Below are 18,386 nucleotides of genomic sequence, written 5' to 3'. Positions count from 1 at the left end.
ATTTCTCGATCTTTCCATTGATAAAGATTCCATTGATAAAGATTTTGATCGTGATCCATCCCAAGTACTAACAAGTTAATTAATACGAAGCTAATCACTCTTTAGCGTCTAATTTACCGTGTCATCCCATATGATCCAAGTGTTTAGGTCATCAATGCTAGTATCCATCACCCACAAAAGAGTAATTCATCCCAAGCTACAAGATGGATAGCTGCCGATGGGGAACTTTTGGAAAAGATCGGCTTGTTTGGAAAGTGTTTTTAAAATGACTGAAAGCAATTTTAGAAAAAAATATTTTTCAATTCCAAAATCACTTCAATGCTTCTGGTAAGCACGAGTTATGTGCTTCTTGTAAGAATCACTTCTTTTTCAGGATTCACTTGCATTTTAACAAGATTGGTTACAAAAACAATTTCACAAAATCACTTTCAGCCATTTTAAAAGCAGTTCCAAACGAGTCCATCGTTACTCAAGTTATACATATTTACAAATATCATTGGGCCAAGCTCGATAATGGGCTGTTCGATTGGGCCGAAAACAGAAGCATGTCAAACTGCTAGGGCTCCAATTAGACCACTCCCCAGCAGACCCGCCCGACATCAGTATCAATTGTAAACTTTATAAAGCTTGTCAAAACCCTAGCTTCACTAAGCGGCGTCCCGAGCAACCGAGCTTCAACACCAGCAGCAACAATGGTATCTCTCTCGCTCTTCCTCTCTCTCGTTCTCTCTCTCTCTCTCTCTCTCTCTCTCTCTCGTCATTTGTATTAGCATCTGTATTAATACGTAAATAACATTGGGTGCGGTGTGGTGCGAAACAGGGGATCGATCTCGTGGCAGGAGGTAAGAGCAAGAAGACGAAGCGCACTGCGCCCAAGTCCGATGATATCTATCTGAAGCTTCTCGTCAAGGTATATACACTTTTTTTGTATCTTTGAACACTTGTACGTATTTGAATTTATACGGATTTGGTATACGGATTATGATTTGATTGCCATTTTGTATTTTACTTGAAGAATGGTCGTAGGCTTGTAGCAAATGAAAGTTCGTATTTTGTTGATTCCAGTTTCTTTGAATCCAATTTTAATTTATGGGTTTGATAATTTGGGGATGTTGTTGTTTGTGCAATGATGATATATGTGTATCCCAGCTCATTACGAGACCTTTTGTGGTCAGGGAATAAAACTGATTCCACATCTATCTGAGCCTTTCGTAATTTCGGTCTGTTAAATCTGGATGTATCGCGTCGAAAAGTAATCTACTTTTGTTTCTGTAAAGATTTTGATTTACATTCCAATGGAATTGAGCATTGTTTGGTGTAAAGATTTTGGATTTTCGGGATCAGTACTATCATGCCAATATATTTAGTATTTTTTGTCGATTGTTTTCTGGTTCGAAATATCTAGAAAGCGGTTTTGTTTTATTTTGGATCCCAAGTTTGGGTATCTTCCTATTTGACATTGCTGAACTGTGGAGGAATTGTTCCCTGTGATGTTTATGAACCATGCTAATCCTGATTTTTCATGATTATTTACTTCTAAATATTCTGAGGGAACTAGCTTTTATTTTTGCAAATTTGATCATTTGAGTTAGTCAGATTTTGTTTAGCGAGGCTCATGAAATCTCCCTCATTTCTCTGTAAATCTATGGTCATTTTAGTTTCCCATATTTTATAATCTTATGAGTGTGTAGTCTGATTGGGTTCTTGGTTTTTCCCTGGTCAGCTGTACCGTTTTCTTGTCCGGAGGACTGCAAGCAAGTTCAATGCAGTCATTCTTAAACGTTTGTTCATGAGCAAGGTCAACAAGGCACCACTTTCTCTCTCGAGGTTGATTAAGTATATGCAAGGAAAGGTTAGTTTTTTCTCAATCGTCATCACCTTTTCACTTCTAAGTAAATTCTATACATACTATCGAGATATTTGTATTTATATCATTCTTTTCTGCTCTAAAAAGTCTTGAGTCTTCTATATAGGACAACAAGATTGCTGTTGTTGTGGGGACCATCACTGATGACATTAGGGTTTATGAAGTTCCACAAATGAAGGTTACAGCACTGAGGTTCACTGAGACTGCAAGGGCCAGGATTGAGAAGGCAGGAGGAGAGTGCTTGACATTTGATCAGCTTGCTTTGAGAGCACCGTTGGGTCAGAACGTGGTATGAGTTCTGAGTATACCACCAAGTAGTTTTAATTTCAAATCTGCTAAATTGATCCTTACCACTTAATAGTTTCACTGTTAAATTTAAAATCTTTTTCTCAAGATATTAAGTAACCTTGTTTTGGCCGCCAATGCAGGTTCTCCTCAGAGGTCCTAAGAATTCTCGTGAAGCAGTGAAGCACTTCGGACCAGCTCCTGGTGTACCACACAGCCACACTAAACCTTATGTGCGGTCCAAGGGAAGGAAGTTTGAGAAGGCTAGAGGAAAGAGGAACAGCAAGGGCTTTAGAGTTTAAGCCGGTAGGATTGAAAACGCTATTTCTGGAATCCAATTTTGCTTTGGCTCTAGGTGTCTGGTATCGTGTTTACTTTTTATTTCACTGTTAACTCCAATTGTCTCTATTATTTCAAAATGCTGTTCACTTCACTAAAAGAGAACAGTGTTTAGTACATTTGAGGAATGCATTATATTTCTAATCCCGATTTGCGCCATCATAAGTTCTTCTTTTGCCGTACTGGTGCCTATGATTTCGCTTATGCTTCGTTAAACAATAGATAGAATTTACTAGTAAAAATGCAAGAACACAGAATTGGAATGGTAGACTACCAATATTACATCCTTGTGCAACAAGAAATATGATTTGGCAGATTTTGGTCTCTTATCCTTTTCCGGTTTGAGGTTGTATGAAACTAATGAGCTCGTTGTTAGTAATCATAAGAATCTTGTTGCTCAGCAGTGATTTCTTCAATCCTCGATAGCAGAATCCAGGTTATCGAAATCAGCATCACTGTCGTTAGGAAGATCGAGGAACGAAAATGCAACTTCCTCCTTGGTAGTTTCGGTCTCCTTGGCCATGGTCCGCTTGAAAAGGATGCCTGTGGAGGAGACATCGTTGTACGAGTGGTGGTGTTTGCTCACAAACTCGGGGGTCAGTGATTAGTGCATACCATGACTTTCGAACGCACTTGAATCGCATTAGAGATTTCGGATGCAGCCTTGCTAAGATTGGCACCACCATCTCTTCCGGCATCATGCATGAGGCTGCCATTTTTACTGTGTTTTCGATTCGTAAATCCCAATTTGGCGTTGATGGTAAGGAATTAAGGAAGCGTAAACACTTTTTATGGCAATGTGGTTCAAGATATTGGGAGAATTAATTCAATCGAGCTTTACATAATTATACATTTGTATACAAATTTCAGACCAACAAAAACAACTCGAACATTATCAAATTATTAAACTCAGGCGCCTTTCAAGACGGATTGAGTACTTATAGTTGCAGTTTTCGGTTGGTTCCTAGTGGTCAGGCCGGGGATATAGGGCACACCGGAGAGCCTAATCCACTTATCGCCCCTGAAGAACCTACCGGGTGTGAAATCTGCAGCATGATTTTCAGTAATCTTCTTGATCCCGCGCCATGTCACGCGCCTTGCCTTGTTAGCAGCAGGGCCTGTGTTGCCTAACTCTGCGTAGAAGCATGTCTTGAGCCCCCACTCACCCTCCCATGGCAACCAACCTTCCGGTTGAATCACGTCATCAATGTACGAGTCCATGATGATTGTCCTCGAGTATTCCTTCCATGGACGGCCAAGATATGCCTTGTTCTCATCCTTGACAGGGAAGTAATCAGGATCGGCGGTGATTGTGCTGTTTTGAATGATGATTGCAGATGGTTGGCGCCGTTCTTTCCTGCCTTGAGCTGTCACAATGCAAGACTGGTTTGGCAATGGCTTGCGGATCAAGAAAGTGCAGTTTTGGAAGATTGCAGTAGCATCTCCGAACACAAAATCTATGGTGCCGGAGATGGTGCAGTCGCGGTAGAATTGGCGTTGAGCATGAGTGTAGAGGGTGTCTTGGTAACCATCCATCGAGCACCTGTAGAAGATTGCCTTGTCAGCGCTTACCCTCAATGCAACAGCCTGATGTTTCTCCGGACCAGCAGAGTTCTCAAACCCTATGTCCATTACCATGAAATGGTCTCCCTGAATAGCTGCATGCATACGACAACCAAATTAATCATATGTCCAATTAAGCATATTCACAATCTGACAACATAAACATTTATCTGCCAATATAAGTGTGTTAAGAGAATATTTAAGGCAATTTACGAGAAGCATTCTTACCAACAGTGGCAGTATGGTAGGTGGTCGTGCCATCTACAAAGTTCTTGTTTCCGGTTATCCTGGTCTTATTCGCACCATCTCCGATCATCATCACATTCGTCATGCTCCTAGTAACCAGGATATGCTCATTATATATACCTTCCTTGATGTAGATGATAAAGGTCTCATTGCCATACTTGGGGACATGTTTTAGTGCCTCAGTGATGGTCTTGTAGCTTCCACTTCCATCCTTTGCCACAATGATATCGGGCTTATTAATTTTCGGAGCAGAAGTGGTACTGGTTGTGAGAAGTTTCCTGCCTTCACCTCCATACCATTTTGGATCTTCGAATTCCCCATGACCAATAACTGGGAAGGCATCAAATTGGAGGAGCCGGCGGAGTTTCCTGCCTTCACCTCCATACCACTTGGGATCGTCAAATTCCCCGTGACCCATAACTGGGAAGGCATCAAATTGGAGGAGGCGGCGGAGTTTCCTGCCTTCACCTCCATACCACTTGGGATCTTCGAATTCCCCATGACCAATAACAGGGAAGGTGTCAAATTGGAGGAGGCGGCGGAGTTTCTTGCCTTCACCTCCATACCACTTGGGGTCTTCGAATTCACTGTGACCAATAACAGGGAAGGCATCAAATTGGAGGAGGCGGCGGTGGCTAGGGTCAGGGTTGTTCAAGTCAGTGAAGGCTGAAAAGACTTGAGAAACCATGGCAAGGGCATTGCTGCTCAAATGCATGGAGGTTTTCAACACATTCTTCATCTCCTCCGCTGCATCGGTAGAACTAGTTGTGTTCTCAAAAGCATCCAAGCAGCTTTCTTGGTAAGTGATTGTAGCGCTCAGCCAAACCTTCAAATCCATCAACATGTCATTAAACTTCGTAAGATCATCGATGAACCCCAATCGCACAAGCGATTGCCTGAGCTCACCAAGCGCCAATTCCATGAGCTCTTCGCATGTGTCGAGGGCATTGGAGGTTCGGGGATCCTTCTCGAGCTTTCGCAGGAAGTCGGATTTTTTGGCAGCATCGTAAACGTACTTCATTGCAACCTTGAAGCCGTATCCAATGAGCTGTACTGGATCCGTGGTGGTGTTTCCGGAGGCGTAGCTGAGGCTGTCGAGACATTCTTGCTTGTAATCGGTTGGTTGGCAAATGGCTTTGATTGCTTTCATTGAGGCTGGCTTGTCATGGGACCTGCCTTTGTTGCCACTATATGGACTATTGTAGAAACTCTTTTCCATGGCAAAACCAACCGTCACCGCCACCACCATTGCCACCAATAAAAACGCCGAGACGCTGATAATGACGACTCGCTTTCTCGATCTCCTATCTGCGTCGTCTCCGTACGCCATTTTCGAACAATTTCCAAGAGAAAAATATTGTTTTTCTTCCCTATTTGTTGTTTTTGGGAAATGCATTAGGGAAATGTGAATTTATAAGGGTGAAGAAGAAGGAAGGGAGATTTGAATGGTGGTCCTTATTAGGTTATAACAGTTTAGCAGAAGATGTGGCTTGGCGGGCAAGGAAGGTTCCATGCCAAGCTAGATGTTGTTACTTTTCACAAAAACAAGAACAATTCTACTTACTGGCAAGGCTACCTTAACTTTGGCAGGATTAGTAATTAGTAATTACGAATTAAATGTTTAAACTAAATGGTTATATGGATGCTTGTAATCAAGAATAATTTAATTTATAAAATTGGAAGTTTTCAAATAGTTGGGCTAAAAATTAGGCCGAAAAATATACATACGGTTGCATGCAAGTATCTTCTATATTTAGACAATGAAATAGGAAATTTATGTGATAGCTTATTTGGTACACACAGAATTTCTTACAAAAGTGATATGTCGCGTCAAGATTAACATGTCCTTATCAAAGAAATAACATTTTGACAAAAAAAAGTGAAGAAATAACATATTTTATATTTTTTCAAGAAGTCGTGAATCAATGAAAAATTGAAATTCTCAAAAAATAAAAGTGCCCGTCTATAAAGTTAAATACTTGGCGAATTACTTGTGATGAGTAATTGCAAGCAAAATCATTATTTGAAATTATGAGTGTTTATTTTGATACAAGCAATAGAGAAAATCGAACTTAAAACTTTTAGTGCAGATGTAAAGTACTCATAAATAAACAAGACACCTATTTTTCTACAAAAATAGAAAATCACACTCCCCTTTTTCTTTTGGATAATACTTTTGTTCCCCCTTAAAGGGATGAGCTCATTCTCCTTATGCAAATATGTATATTTACCTTACAAATTTCATAATCGAAACCGTTTAATTTCTTTATCTTCTCTTGGAGAGCACCCCTACAAAAAAACATTTGAATCGTAGATCATTAGTAATTGAAATGTATAAAACTAATCCACGGTGTAGATATCAAGTAACATATTGATTATTAAATGCTTATTTATTTGATATTTTTGGATAATTCAACGATTTTTTATTCAAATGATTTTTTTTAAAAGTGATCTACAAATGATGATTAAGAAGTTGAACAGTTTTAATCGTTAAGTTTATTTGCTTAAAGTACGTTATTCTCAATCTCATGTAGTTGATAAATACTCTATACTAAAGCGGAATGACCAAAACATTGTTCATAAACAACATCGTTTTTACTTTTTTTGCCCTCATTTTTAATGTTTATGTGATCCCCTTTTTTGTCCCTCTACAGTGAAATCCCCAAATTGCCTATAGGCATACATGTTGGCTCTCTGCATACCAAAAAAAAATTGAAAACTTTAACGAATAATTCTCAGTAATATTCATTTTAACGAAAAATCACATTTTTAAAACTCAAAGTTTTCTAAAAAAAATTGTTTTGCACGGGTGGCGTGCTAGGGAGATTTCTCTACAACACCAGCACCGCTTTATTCTTCTCATCTGCACCGTTTCCTTCTTGCTCGACTTCGAATCGATACCGAATACTGCTCATCCAAATTTTCTCACCATTTTTCTCACCCAATTTGCTCATCCAGATCAATTTCAATTAACCCAAAGTTCTCCAGATCGTTGGATTCAGTTTGCTTTTGTTGTTGCTAATCTAGAGGTAAAACTTAAATTTACATACATAAATTTTTATTTTTCTTGATTGGAATTTTGGTTTTGCTCTTTTTTTTTTTTCGCTGTTTTATGATTATGATTATGGGGTTTTGTATTCAGATGTGTCCCAAAAAATGGCTAAGCTTTGCACTGTTCTTTTCAGCATTGTTTTTTTTTTAAGAAAACCAATGAAAAGAGTTTGAAAACTTTGAGTTTTAATGATAATGACAAAATAAAGGGTAAAATGAATAGTACCATGATTGAATTTTTAGTGTAAAAATGTGATTTTTCGTTAAAACGAACAGTACCGAGAATTTTTAGTTAAAAAATAAACAAAAAGAGCATAGAAACATCGATGACCGCTAAAGCTTCTTAAAAGTAAAGGAGCAGTTGAAGCGGCAATTCCCTTCAGTAGTATATCACCATTTTGATTAGTAGAGATGATATTGGGAGAAACTCACGTTAAATTATCACGTGATGTTACACATTTACTTATACTATAAATTTGATGAGCAATTTATTAAAGTTATGCCCTAAGTCAATAAAATATCAATCATATCTGTCATTTATATTGTAGCAATTAATAGCAACTCATGACACTCCTCATAACAATCTTCCCAATATTTATATGATTTATCTATGCAATTAATAGCAACTCATGACACTCCTCGTAACAAATTTCCCAATATTCCATGTTTATATGAATTTATCCACGCGAAAGACTATATATTCGAAGATAGATTGAAGAGGCGTGCCCATTTCTTATGTTTTCTTTTTTGTTTATACACCGTGATCTGCATTTGGCAAATAAATTATATAATCAGGATGTTCATATTGTCTTGGAGTGTACAATTGCAAAGCTCCCAATAGTTGTGTGGAAATGGGAAATGATCATTTCCATCAAGTCCACCAAGGTACATAATTCGGATATTTAAAATTTGATCCAACGGCTAAAGTTATTATAATTTTTAAAATTGATCCCTGTTTGTAGCCATTGGATTAAATTTCAAAGTTCCGGATTGTTTGCCTTGGTGAACTTGGTGGAAATTGGATTAGAATTTGAAGACAAGAGATTTAGAAATGCGTGTTGATTTTTTTATTTATTTTTTAATTGTGATATGATTACTATGTATTTACTTTATTTAATTATAATATGGATGTAATGAAAATTTAAAATTAACTTGAAATTTAATTTATGTGTGTTCATTTTTTTTTCCCCATCTTATAATTTGGTGTTCGAAGTTTACATTTTTTTGCATGTGATGCCAAAAAGAAATTGAAATAGCAAAACAAATCAGATGGTACAAGACCATACTTCTCGCAATCCTTGCAACGACGCGCGGGCAATTTTATTAGTAAATACTAATCTTTATGCTACATTCACTGCATTATAGATTACGTACACAATATAGAGATGACACAAAACAGCCCAATAATATAAAGGTCCAAATAATAATCGATACTAATATTTTAATTTAATTACTCAAACCCGCTGTAAACTTGACACCTGTCGACGGCAACCAAGCCCTCCCGTCAATAAACCTCCCAACGGTGAAGAAGCTCGCGGCGGCGGCATCCTTGAGTATATGGTAACCAGGCCATTTGACCCGACCCGCTAGACCCGCACCCGGCCCATAATTTCTATACTCACCATACCACAAGGTGCTCAAAGCAAAATCCCCATACCACTCGAGCCACCCTCTGGGCTGGACCAGCCCGCTCATGTAAGTGTTCATATAAACAGTCCTGGAATATTCCTTCCACGGCCTGCCCAAATAAGTTGGCTGGGTGGCCAGAACAAAACTGTCCTGGATCGTAAACCCGGTGTTTTGATGCGGGTTTTTCCTACCTTGGGCGGTGATGGTGACCTTTTGTAGCGGGAGTGGGACCCTTGTGTAGATTTTGCAGTTTTGGAGGACTGCAGCTCCGTTGCCAAATATGAAGTCTATGGTGCCGTAGATGCTGCATTCCCGGTAGAACTGCCGGAGGGAGTGAGCATAGAGGGTGTCTTGGTTACCCTCAATGCTGCACCGGAAGAAGGCCGACTGGTCGGAGTCGACTCTTAGCGCCACGCCTTGGTGGTTCTGAGGGCCGGCGGTGTTGCGAATTGTCATCTCTCTTGCTATGAATCCCTTCCCGGATACCGCTGTATCAAACATGGCATTCATGAGAAGGTGTAAATTTACGTGGACTATTAGTAAAATGTGTGAAAAATGCATGCACTGAACGTGAAAAACCATCAACTTACCAACTGTTGCAGTTCTAAACGTCGTCCATCCTTGCATGAAATTCCGGTTACCGGTGACGATAGTTTGTCCGATCCCATCCCCAACGAACATAATATTGGTTTTCTTCTTCTTCAGATCGATGTTTTCCTTATATATTCCCTTCTTCACATATATAACGTACCTGCTAGGGCTGTAGTTTGGAGCTTCGTTAACAGCTTCTGTGATCGTACGGTACTGTCCACTCCCATCTGCTGCTACAACAGCATGCTTCGCACCCGATTTTGGATTCGATTTAACCAGCGCTTGATCATCCTCACTCATCCACGCCGGGAAATCATCCCCTGACGAACTTTTATTCATCGGGGGACCATGATCCCTAGGAGGAGAGGGCAAGCTGTATAGTTGAGTGTACAAGGCAAGAACATTACCAATGAGCTGCGTCACTTGCTTCAAACTTCCCCTAACGAAACTTTCGAGGCGTCGGTCGGTTCCTTCAAAACCCTCAAGGCAGGTATCTTGGTTACTCAGGGCAGCACTAAGCCAAGATTTTAAGTCTCCTTCGTAGTGAACATTTGTGTCGCCGCCACGGATTTTGATCATTTCGCCTAGAGACCAAGCCAACTCGGAGACAGAGTAGTCCAGGAGCTCCTTGCAGTCCTCAATTGCTACACTCTCCCTGTAACTTATGGACAAAGAGTTGAACTTTGTGATCATTTGGATTGCATTTTTTGTTTCATTGAGCGTGTGCCTAAGAGCGGCAGTTATGATCGACACCGAATCTTGAATTTGAGGCCCCGTTTTTTGGAGCTCGGCTTGCACATTCGCAAGGCACGAATTCCGGTCTTCGATATCAGTGCAAGTTTGTGTAACCATGGATTGAATGGAATGGGAGGAAGTAACCCCATAAGAACAACATGCAATTGAAAGTAGGAGAAGCAAAAAATTGGCCAAGGCCATGTTTGGCTATGTTGGAAGGAAGGAAGTGATTTTTTTTAGGACCATAGTAAAAAGAAGATATTTACTTATACGTGTGGGAAAGGAGGAGAATGTAGGAATGCTTGTTTGGAGAGGAAAGTTTCGTCCTTCGAGTTAGGAATAATTAACCTCTTTTTTTTTTTCTTTTTCTTTTTTTTTGTTGGCTTTTTAGACAAAGTCCAAGGCTCTAAGTCATGCTTTTCTTTTGTAGGGCGTGGCCCTAATATTCCATGCTATTTTGAATTGACACGTTAGGTTGCCTTGTCAAACAAGTTATCCTTTTCACACTGCTTCAAATATTAGAGAGATGTACCCTTGTCTTCCCAATCAGTCTTGCTTTGGAGAAGAACTTCCATGCACCTGGGATGTCAGCTAACGATATTTCAACCAAATCATACACGCTATGCATTCTAACTTTTCCACCAACATGGCATCGTTAGGTACATTAAAGTTTTTCTCGTCACTTTTGAGTCATATGGAAGGAGCATATGTTTCCGAAAATAATATGCAAGCGTGTGATGCATCATGCATGATTATGTACAATCATCCCAAAGCTTGTATACGAAAAGGGCTCACCGTCTCTCACCTAGTATCCCTCGTTTGTACAACTTATCGCCGCCTTCCTCTGGCGAATAACTAATACCCGGTTGAGTAGTAAAATGATCTGCACCCTCTGATGCCATAATTACCTTTGCATTCCAGTACCAAGGTTGAAGGTAAGGTGACGAAATGGAAGAACTTGAGGAAGGGTGAAGTACTACCGAAGCCCAATCTCGAGTCCCAAGTTTTACTTCCTTCAGTCTTCTTCTAATCAGCAAACATCCGAGATCTTCTTTTCTCATCTCCGAAACACTTCTTAGTATCGAAATGGATAGAAGAAGCACCAATACTGCATCTTCTTCAGGCAGCAATTCAGCTACCAATAGCTTCCAATTTAAGAGAGCTGTTGCTCTTCCATTTGGATTATCTTCTGTGTACCGGACTAGCGTTAAAAACCCCTCTTCTTCGTCTTCGTCTTCTTCCTCTTCACCTTCTTCCTCATATTGACGATCTTCATCTTCGGTCACTGGCCTTTTTTTCCATACTCGATACTGCATTTTCCGTCCTTTCAACAGCTTAACCTGCAATTTATGATTTAATTTTTAAAGCAAAGTATGAGAATTTATGTACTATTGTAGGTAGTTGAGAAAAGGAATTCCACCGTACCGTTGATTCTGCATCTTGACTCTGTATACCAAAACTGAGACCTGATATCGATGATGACAAGTCCCACTGTATCATCAATTCATCACCTGTTGAAAAATTCCATGCAGCTGTCCATTGTTCCAGCGGTTCTTTGGGTATAGCTGTTCCCACCAGTTTCGCTGTACTAGAACAGTGTCAAAATGTTTACAATTTGATCCCAAGAAACGCAATGAATGCACCATTCTTAACAAAAAGTTGTCTAAGATTTCTGTGTAAACAGTCAACAAAGCGCACGTAGATTGCTATATAAAACATACCAGGGGCTCTACCAATGGAACCAGCAACATAAGACCAAGAACCTTCTCGAATCTCTATAATCCTATCCTCCCATTTCACAGCTGACGGTTTTTCTCCTCCTCTTCTCCAAAATCCTTCTCCCATCCTACAATTATTGCATTTCCAATTTCATTCGATAAGTAAGAGGTACAATGTCTCTATAAAAGTCATAAATGTCAAAAGATTAAAATTGGTCCTTCCCATAAGGAAAAAGATTTGTTAGAACTTAACCTTATTCGGATCACAAAACACTCTCTCCCTGCATGATCAAGAACAGTGCGAGACAACCACCGGCCTTCTTGGGGACGATACTGGTTCATTCTCAGAATCACATCTGATATCATTGCCCCTGAATCATCTGTGACACGGTCTGGCACACATTTCAAAAGGTATGGTGCTTGAACAGGTGGAGTTATTGAAGCAAAGATATCCACTTGTTGATATTCTTTCTCCAAAGTTAGAGACGGTGCTCTAAGTAAATCATTCCAATGGAATGTAACAGTCTCTTGCACGCTAGTTCCTTTAAAACAGGAGCCACCTCGCCGGCGAAGCTCAAGTACGACTCCTTTGGTGCCAAACTCACAGTAGAGGTGCCAAGCTTTTTGCCACGTTGCATACGGAAAGTCAGAAATGGGTTTTTCAAGCTTTAACTCCCTGTGGCACCTCACCATCCGAAGACGAAGGATATTGCGCTTTGTATCCTCTTGCATTACCTTTGTTTTATCCCTAAGCCTGACAAGCACACAGACCTACATTGAGGCACCAAGGCACCATCAGTATAAGACGCAATATTTAACCAGGATCAAATAGCTTGTCTTAACAGAAGCACGCAACTTTAAGCCCTGGCGAAACAAGTTGTCATTATCACTTAGTACCATTAGCAGATTAGCAGAAAAAATACAACTCTTGGTATTTCGCTGTTTCGAGTAATACTCTCTTTATTTTCATGTTAGTTGTGATAATTTCTTTCCTCTTCCTTTTTTATGCAAATTCATCAACTGTATGTCCCACAGCGCTTTATCAGCGAGAACTTCTCTACACCCGCAATGCCACTGTCATGGTATTCAAGTCAATCACGCACTGCCCTAACTTCCCTCCACATCAGTATGCAACTCATCTCTTAATTTGGGTCTGCGGGGCATCTACTTTGCTTGTTTTAGTTAGTGAATCTTTTAGTGGTCCAACCATCCAATAATTTCTTTGACACATGGTCAGTGAAGTTAGGTTTAAGAGAGTGACGGGCGGAAGAGAGATTGCTAAACTGACCTCAAGCAAGAACCTGGGATGCATGGGCTTGTATTTGGTATTGACATCTGTATCAGATGCCTCCCAGTAAACAGGCGGCTTGAATGAGACACCCCGGTCCAATTTTAAAGCTATTTCTCCACCAGCTTTCTCATATGGTTGATCAAACGTCCTCTCCCAAAGCTTCCTGGTCTCTTCCACCTCTTTTTCCTTCACAGCGGCCCACACGGTCACCACCTTCCCCAAATCACCCTCCATCCCTTTCAAATCCTCAGCATACACTGTTGGGTAACTCTGGTTCATACAAAAAAAAAAAAAAAACAAAACAAGCAGCAATTTAGAAAAAAATTCAACCTTGTTTTTTACCACGGCCCTAATCAGAAGTATCCCAGTCCTCGGGTTTTTCAGAAACCTTTGATAACATTACACATTAGAGAAAAACACTTTCGAATCCAATACTTCAACAAAACACCACGTTGATTTTCGATCCTAACTTTAACATACCAAACGGATTCAATTGAGCTTTCAGTGTTATTTCAATAAAAGTTATAGTTGTCAGACTGTTTTTACTACTTATAAACTCATGTCTAACCGCACCTTTGAAAATGTCACATGTAACTCGTTTCACACACACACGAGAAGAACTTTCCTGCAACGGGTGCCGATAGAAAAAATTTACCTGACTACTTACTAGTAGGATAAAGAGAGATATTAAACAAAATTGAAAAAGATGAAGCACCTGGTGGGTGAGCCACATGAGCATAATATCAGAGGCAGGGACCAAAGGAGAATCCAAATCAATGGAGGACCTCTGCACCATGAACAGAAACCTCTTGTACCTCTGCCTTGCTGCTATCAAATACACAATTTCAGACCTGTATGGCTCCGAAAACTTGGAATACAAAAACCTATTCTTTTTCACTTCCTCCAAAAGCTCTGCTTCTTCATCGGCTACCTCCGAAAACCTCACTTCTGAATTTGAATCCGAATCAGCTTCGTTCTCAAACGGCTCATTTGGGTACCTTCTAATCCATATTTCTCTGCACTTCATCAGTGCATACTCTTTGTTCTCTTCGTTGAAAATGGTTGCTTTTCCTATCAAGTTTGAGAATTTTTGTTCACAGTAGTGCCTGTAAGAAACCTGCCAGGAAAACCCAACAGTATTATCAAGAGTCTGATTCGCCTGCTTCTAGAACGGCTAAAAGAGCTTTTGACTTCGATTGTAGAAAACTTGAATTTTATCCTTCATATCTTTTGCGCTTTTGAACGAAAGAAAAAAATTTCTCCTTCATATAAGCGCTTTTTGACAAAGCTCCTGTTTTTTCTGGGAAGCACTTACAATTTTCATATAATTTCGACATGTTTCTAATAAAAGCACTTACTAGAACGGATAAAAGCTCTTCTAACTCCGTTTGACAGAGAACTTAAAACATTCCCTGTTCGTATTAAAGATTTCTGGGAAAAACATTTGTTTTTAAAGGAAGCACTTTGATTTCTTGATATAAATTTGGACAAGCTTCTAACAAAGTGCTTGTGAGCAAAGTGCTTTCTACACAAGCAGCGCAATAAATCCTAACTTTCCCAGCAGTTTAAACGCAGAGCTCGCTTACCGGATTCAGAGTGTGGCAGAACCAAACCCACTCAATGTCTATAGGAGGATGAATCACAGGAACCGCCGCCGACTCCGCCATCAGATCAGAAACCAACGGCATCCAGAGCTCATTGTACCTGCAAAACACCAACCCAACAATCTTTAACATCCACCGTCCGATCACACAACTACTTCACCGAAACCCCGGACCCAAGAGTTGACCTTCTAACGGCTTCAACAGCCGTTCCCTTCTGATGAAGCCACTGAGACTCGGCCACCGTTCTCAGGAACCCGATATTTCGCCTGGCAGCGGATACAAGATCCAATCCGAGTTTCAGCGTCTCCATATCCGATATCTCGCTGAGGCTGCTCGCCGCGGACATGGAGCCGCCAGTACTCAACGACATGTCGTAGGTGGTAGGGAGAGCGAGCAGCGTGCGAGTCAGATAGACAGAGGTAGGAGTTTTGGTTTTTTGAATTAATAATGTCCGAGGAGGAACAGGAACAGAGAGAATATTTAAAGAAACATGACAGGAGCAAAACAGTGGATGGTTACGTGGAACCGAGGGAGGATTCTCGCTGGATCCTCGAGGATCATGATCCTCCAATTACATTGTTTATCGTATATCGTGCGGTCAGTTTTTGTTAAGTACTATTTATATTCAATTTTAAATAAAAAATTTCTAATAATTTCTAATCACACGATATACAATGAACAAATATGATTGGAGAATACCTACCTAAGATGCTCACAAAGAGGATCCTCGCTGGAGTGGAACCAACAGGATCCTCTCCGGATCTTTTGGTGAGGATCTTGGGAATTTGTTAATCGTGTCATTTCATCGTACATCATGCGATCAGTTTTTGTTATGTATTGTTTCTGTTTAATTTTAAATAAAAATATTTAAAATATTTTTTGATCGCACGATATACGATGAACGGACATAATTCAAGGATCCCCAAAATCCTCACAAAGAGGATCCGGCGAGGATTCGAATTCTGGAATCAATAGGATCCTCTCCATATCCTTTTGGTGAGGATCTTGGGATTTGTGAATCGTGTCCGTTTATCGTACACTGTGCCTGTGTTTTTGTCAAGTACTATTTGTGTTTAATTTTAAATAAAAATATTTAAAATAATTTCTAACCGCACGATATACGATAAACAAACAAGATTCACATATCTACAAAATCCTCGTAAAGAACATCCGGCGAGGATCCGGATTCTAAGTGGAAAGGTGGTTGTTCCATCCCACAAACAAAACCAAAAACAAAAAGAAAGTGGAAGTGGTAGGGGCTGCGACAGGTGGCGCAGCTCGATAGTTGTCTTTCCGTGTCGGGATCAAGAGGTAGAAGAAGGGTTTGGATGATTTGTTGGCTTTAATCATTACATGTGATGAAAAAACTACTTTTTTTTAATTTTTTTAATTCAATTAAATTTTGTGATGAGATTGGAAGAACACTTTATGCTTTTCAAAATAATTTCACTATCGGCTACTATGAACGTTCCTGAATGTTTATGAAAGTATTACTCTTACAATTTCTTTGTAATATTATTTGTACTATTTTTTTTAATAGAAATATAGCTCAGCATCACATGTAGTTTTCATATTTAATAGAGAGATGATACAAATATATAGTAAAAATAACATTTTTATTCTTTTCAATCTATTGCAGTTTGAGTTCAAACTCTCATTTTGTCGTAATATATTTAGAGTAGTTATGTAGATTATAATATCAGGTGATACGTTAATCTTTTGGAAATTTAAGAGTCTGTTAGGTATGGTATTAAAAAGAATTCATAATTTTTCAAATCATTTCTTAAGAACATATTTTAAGAATAATTTTCTTTAAGATCTAAAAACTCATTTGGTATAAGATTCAAAATTGTTTGTAAATTTTAATAATTAAATAAAAGAAAAAAATATTCTACAACAACTAACAATTCGGAAACTACTGCACAATTTAATTGGACAGGTAGAGATATTCAAAGGAAGGGTTGGAGGAGAGGGAGATTAGAGAGCAAGGGAAGAAAGATTCAAGGAGGAGGGGAGGAAGAGAGGAGAGAAAGATGAGAGAGAGGAGAGAAATAGGAGAAAGATGAGAGGGGAGGAGGGGGAGGGGAGAAACAAGAGAAAGATTCGGGGAGATGTAGGGGTGGGCACTTGGAACCGAAAACCGAAACCGAAACACGAATCGAATCAAACCGCACCAAACGGTTTGGTTTTGCGGTTTTGAAACGGTTTCGGTTTCAAAACCGAACCGCGGCACACAAAACGGTTTGGTTTCGGTTTTGGGTTTTCAAAACCGCACCGAAACCGAAACCGCACCATATAATAAATAAATGTTATATGACTTATATTTTAAACTTTTCAACTAGGTTATAACTTATAGGTTTGTATTATGGCAAACTTAACCTTTCAATTGGATTGTAAAGTATTGTGATTGGTGATCAAGTTCAATTTTAATAGATGTGATGCATAAGGATTTAAAGTTTAAATCCTTTGATGCATTGGATGTTGTCTCAATTTTAGTAGTTGTCATTTGTTGCAGTTTTGGTACAAGTTAGCTGCACTTTTGGTGCAGATTTTTGGTTCTGTTTTGTGCAGTTTTGGGGCTGTTTTGGTGCAGTTTTTGGTGCTGTTTTGGTGCTGTTTTTTAATGCAGTTTTGCTGCATTATTTTTTGGTGCAGTTTTGTGCAGTTTTGGTGCAGTTTTTGCTGCTGTTTTTTATGCAGTTTTGCTGCAATTTTACTGCATATTCATTAATTAATATACGAGGAAAATAAGACCGTCTTATGCATAAATAGATGTATATTTTAAATTGTACATTTTTTTTCTCAAAAACCAAACCGAAACCGTTTGAAACCGCACCGCACCGAACCGAACGGTTTGGTTTCATTTTGGTTTTGGCTTCAAAACCGCACCGCACCGCACCGCAAAATGTTTCGGTTTCGGTTGTGGTTTCATTCGAAACCGCACCAAACCGCACCGCGCCCACCCCTAGGGAGATGAGGGGATGAGAGAGTAAGATATGATAGAGAGAGAAAAATCGGGAGTGAGGAGAGGAGAGAAAAAGTAGTGGGATGAAAGTTTAAAAACTCGCTTTTAGTGTTGTTTAGAAGTAGACTAATTTTTAAGTTAGTTTTGAATTCAGTTTTTACAATAATCCTACCAAACAAGTCTTCAAGGTGGAGAACTTAAAAAAATGTTTTTGAGTCTATAAAGTTGAATTAAAGCAGAGAGTATCAAATAGGCCCTTATACTTTTATAAGAAAATGTATCTTGATCAAGCCTAATATCCTTTAAACAAAGGCTAAGAACTAGCAATGAAAGTAGTATAAATATGTTATAATCGAAACCGTTTATTTTAAAATTACTATTTAAAGATTGTTAATGTAAAATTGTCAATTCCTTACAAAATGTATAAGTCTGTAATGTCTTAAACTAATATATATTATTTGTTGTAATTATTTTAGTCTAAGCTTGTCTCTCATGCTCTTGA

General features: G+C 39.2%; 4 protein-coding genes and 2 non-coding genes across 7 annotated transcripts; 3 read left to right on the top strand and 3 right to left on the bottom strand.

Moving 5' to 3' along the window:
• The first annotated feature begins 555 nt into the window (after positions 1-555).
• Positions 556-2,638, top strand: LOC103433903 (large ribosomal subunit protein eL18y). Its single transcript, XM_008372195.4, has 5 exons — positions 556-695; positions 821-910; positions 1,724-1,852; positions 1,974-2,156; positions 2,296-2,638. Exons 1-5 carry the CDS (start codon positions 693-695, stop codon positions 2,452-2,454), a joined length of 564 nt encoding a protein of 187 aa, XP_008370417.1. The 5' UTR covers positions 556-692; the 3' UTR covers positions 2,455-2,638.
• LOC114824684 (small nucleolar RNA snoR69Y) lies at positions 1,117-1,212 on the top strand. Its single transcript, XR_003772957.1, has one exon. It is a non-coding gene; the product is annotated as a small nucleolar RNA snoR69Y (small nucleolar RNA).
• LOC114824686 (small nucleolar RNA snoR53Y) lies at positions 1,481-1,556 on the top strand. The gene has a single exon (XR_003772959.1). It is a non-coding gene; the product is annotated as a small nucleolar RNA snoR53Y (small nucleolar RNA).
• A 590-nt stretch (positions 2,639-3,228) lies between the features above and the next one.
• On the bottom strand, positions 3,229-5,825 carry LOC103434085 (probable pectinesterase/pectinesterase inhibitor 58). The gene is made up of 2 exons (XM_029101695.2): positions 4,283-5,825; positions 3,229-4,149 (listed from the first exon to the last, which is right to left on the bottom strand). Exons 1-2 carry the CDS (start codon positions 5,694-5,696, stop codon positions 3,401-3,403), a joined length of 2,163 nt encoding a protein of 720 aa, XP_028957528.1. The 5' UTR covers positions 5,697-5,825; the 3' UTR covers positions 3,229-3,400.
• A 2,812-nt stretch (positions 5,826-8,637) lies between these two features.
• Positions 8,638-10,639, bottom strand: LOC103433902 (putative pectinesterase/pectinesterase inhibitor 22). The gene is made up of 2 exons (XM_008372194.4): positions 9,571-10,639; positions 8,638-9,468 (listed from the first exon to the last, which is right to left on the bottom strand). Exons 1-2 carry the CDS (start codon positions 10,505-10,507, stop codon positions 8,798-8,800), a joined length of 1,608 nt encoding a protein of 535 aa, XP_008370416.2. The 5' UTR covers positions 10,508-10,639; the 3' UTR covers positions 8,638-8,797.
• Positions 10,640-10,906: 267 nt separating this feature from the next.
• Positions 10,907-15,377, bottom strand: LOC103433901 (uncharacterized). Of its 2 annotated transcripts, none has more exons than XR_003772754.2 (8): positions 15,105-15,377; positions 14,902-15,019; positions 14,031-14,432; positions 13,313-13,585; positions 12,278-12,795; positions 12,028-12,152; positions 11,732-11,894; positions 10,907-11,646 (listed from the first exon to the last, which is right to left on the bottom strand). XR_003772754.2 is itself a non-coding variant. In XM_008372193.4 (8 exons), exons 1-8 carry the CDS (start codon positions 15,287-15,289, stop codon positions 11,098-11,100), a joined length of 2,328 nt encoding a protein of 775 aa, XP_008370415.3. In that variant the 5' UTR covers positions 15,290-15,376; the 3' UTR covers positions 10,907-11,097. The 2 variants fall into 2 exon arrangements, 1 of the variants encoding a protein (XP_008370415.3); XM_008372193.4 differs by having other exon boundaries at positions 11,732-11,889; positions 15,105-15,376.
• Between the last annotated feature and the right edge of the window lie 3,009 nt (positions 15,378-18,386).

This window comes from Malus domestica, chromosome 04, assembly GCF_042453785.1.
Source record: "Malus domestica chromosome 04, GDT2T_hap1".
Lineage (NCBI taxonomy): Eukaryota > Viridiplantae > Streptophyta > Magnoliopsida > Rosales > Rosaceae > Malus > Malus domestica.
The sequence above is the reverse complement of the archived record's forward strand: the minus strand, read 5'-3'. Positions and strand labels throughout refer to the sequence as shown.

Bases quoted from the DNA above. Each gene is read 5' to 3' on its own strand.
- LOC103433903 (XM_008372195.4), top strand. The intron at 1,853-1,973 runs GTTAGTTTTTTC...TCTTCTATATAG, and splicing joins TTAAGTATATGCAAGGAAAG to GACAACAAGATTGCTGTTGT. The intron at 2,157-2,295 runs GTATGAGTTCTG...CCGCCAATGCAG, and splicing joins CACCGTTGGGTCAGAACGTG to GTTCTCCTCAGAGGTCCTAA.
- LOC103434085 (XM_029101695.2), bottom strand. From the start codon at position 5,696: ATGCATTTCCCAAAAACAACAAATAGGGAAGAAAAACAATATTTTTCT. The intron at 4,150-4,282 runs GTAAGAATGCTT...GTATGCATGCAG, and splicing joins CTACCATACTGCCACTGTTG to CTATTCAGGGAGACCATTTC.
- LOC103433902 (XM_008372194.4), bottom strand. From the start codon at position 10,507: ATGGCCTTGGCCAATTTTTTGCTTCTCCTACTTTCAATTGCATGTTGT. The intron at 9,469-9,570 runs GTAAGTTGATGG...TGTTTGATACAG, and splicing joins GTTTAGAACTGCAACAGTTG to CGGTATCCGGGAAGGGATTC.
- LOC103433901 (XM_008372193.4), bottom strand. From the start codon at position 15,289: ATGTCGTTGAGTACTGGCGGCTCCATGTCCGCGGCGAGCAGCCTCAGC. The intron at 12,796-13,312 runs GTCAGTTTAGCA...GCCTCAATGTAG, and splicing joins ATCCCAGGTTCTTGCTTGAG to GTCTGTGTGCTTGTCAGGCT. The intron at 11,890-12,027 runs GTATGTTTTATA...GTTCTAGTACAG, and splicing joins TTCCATTGGTAGAGCCCCTG to CGAAACTGGTGGGAACAGCT.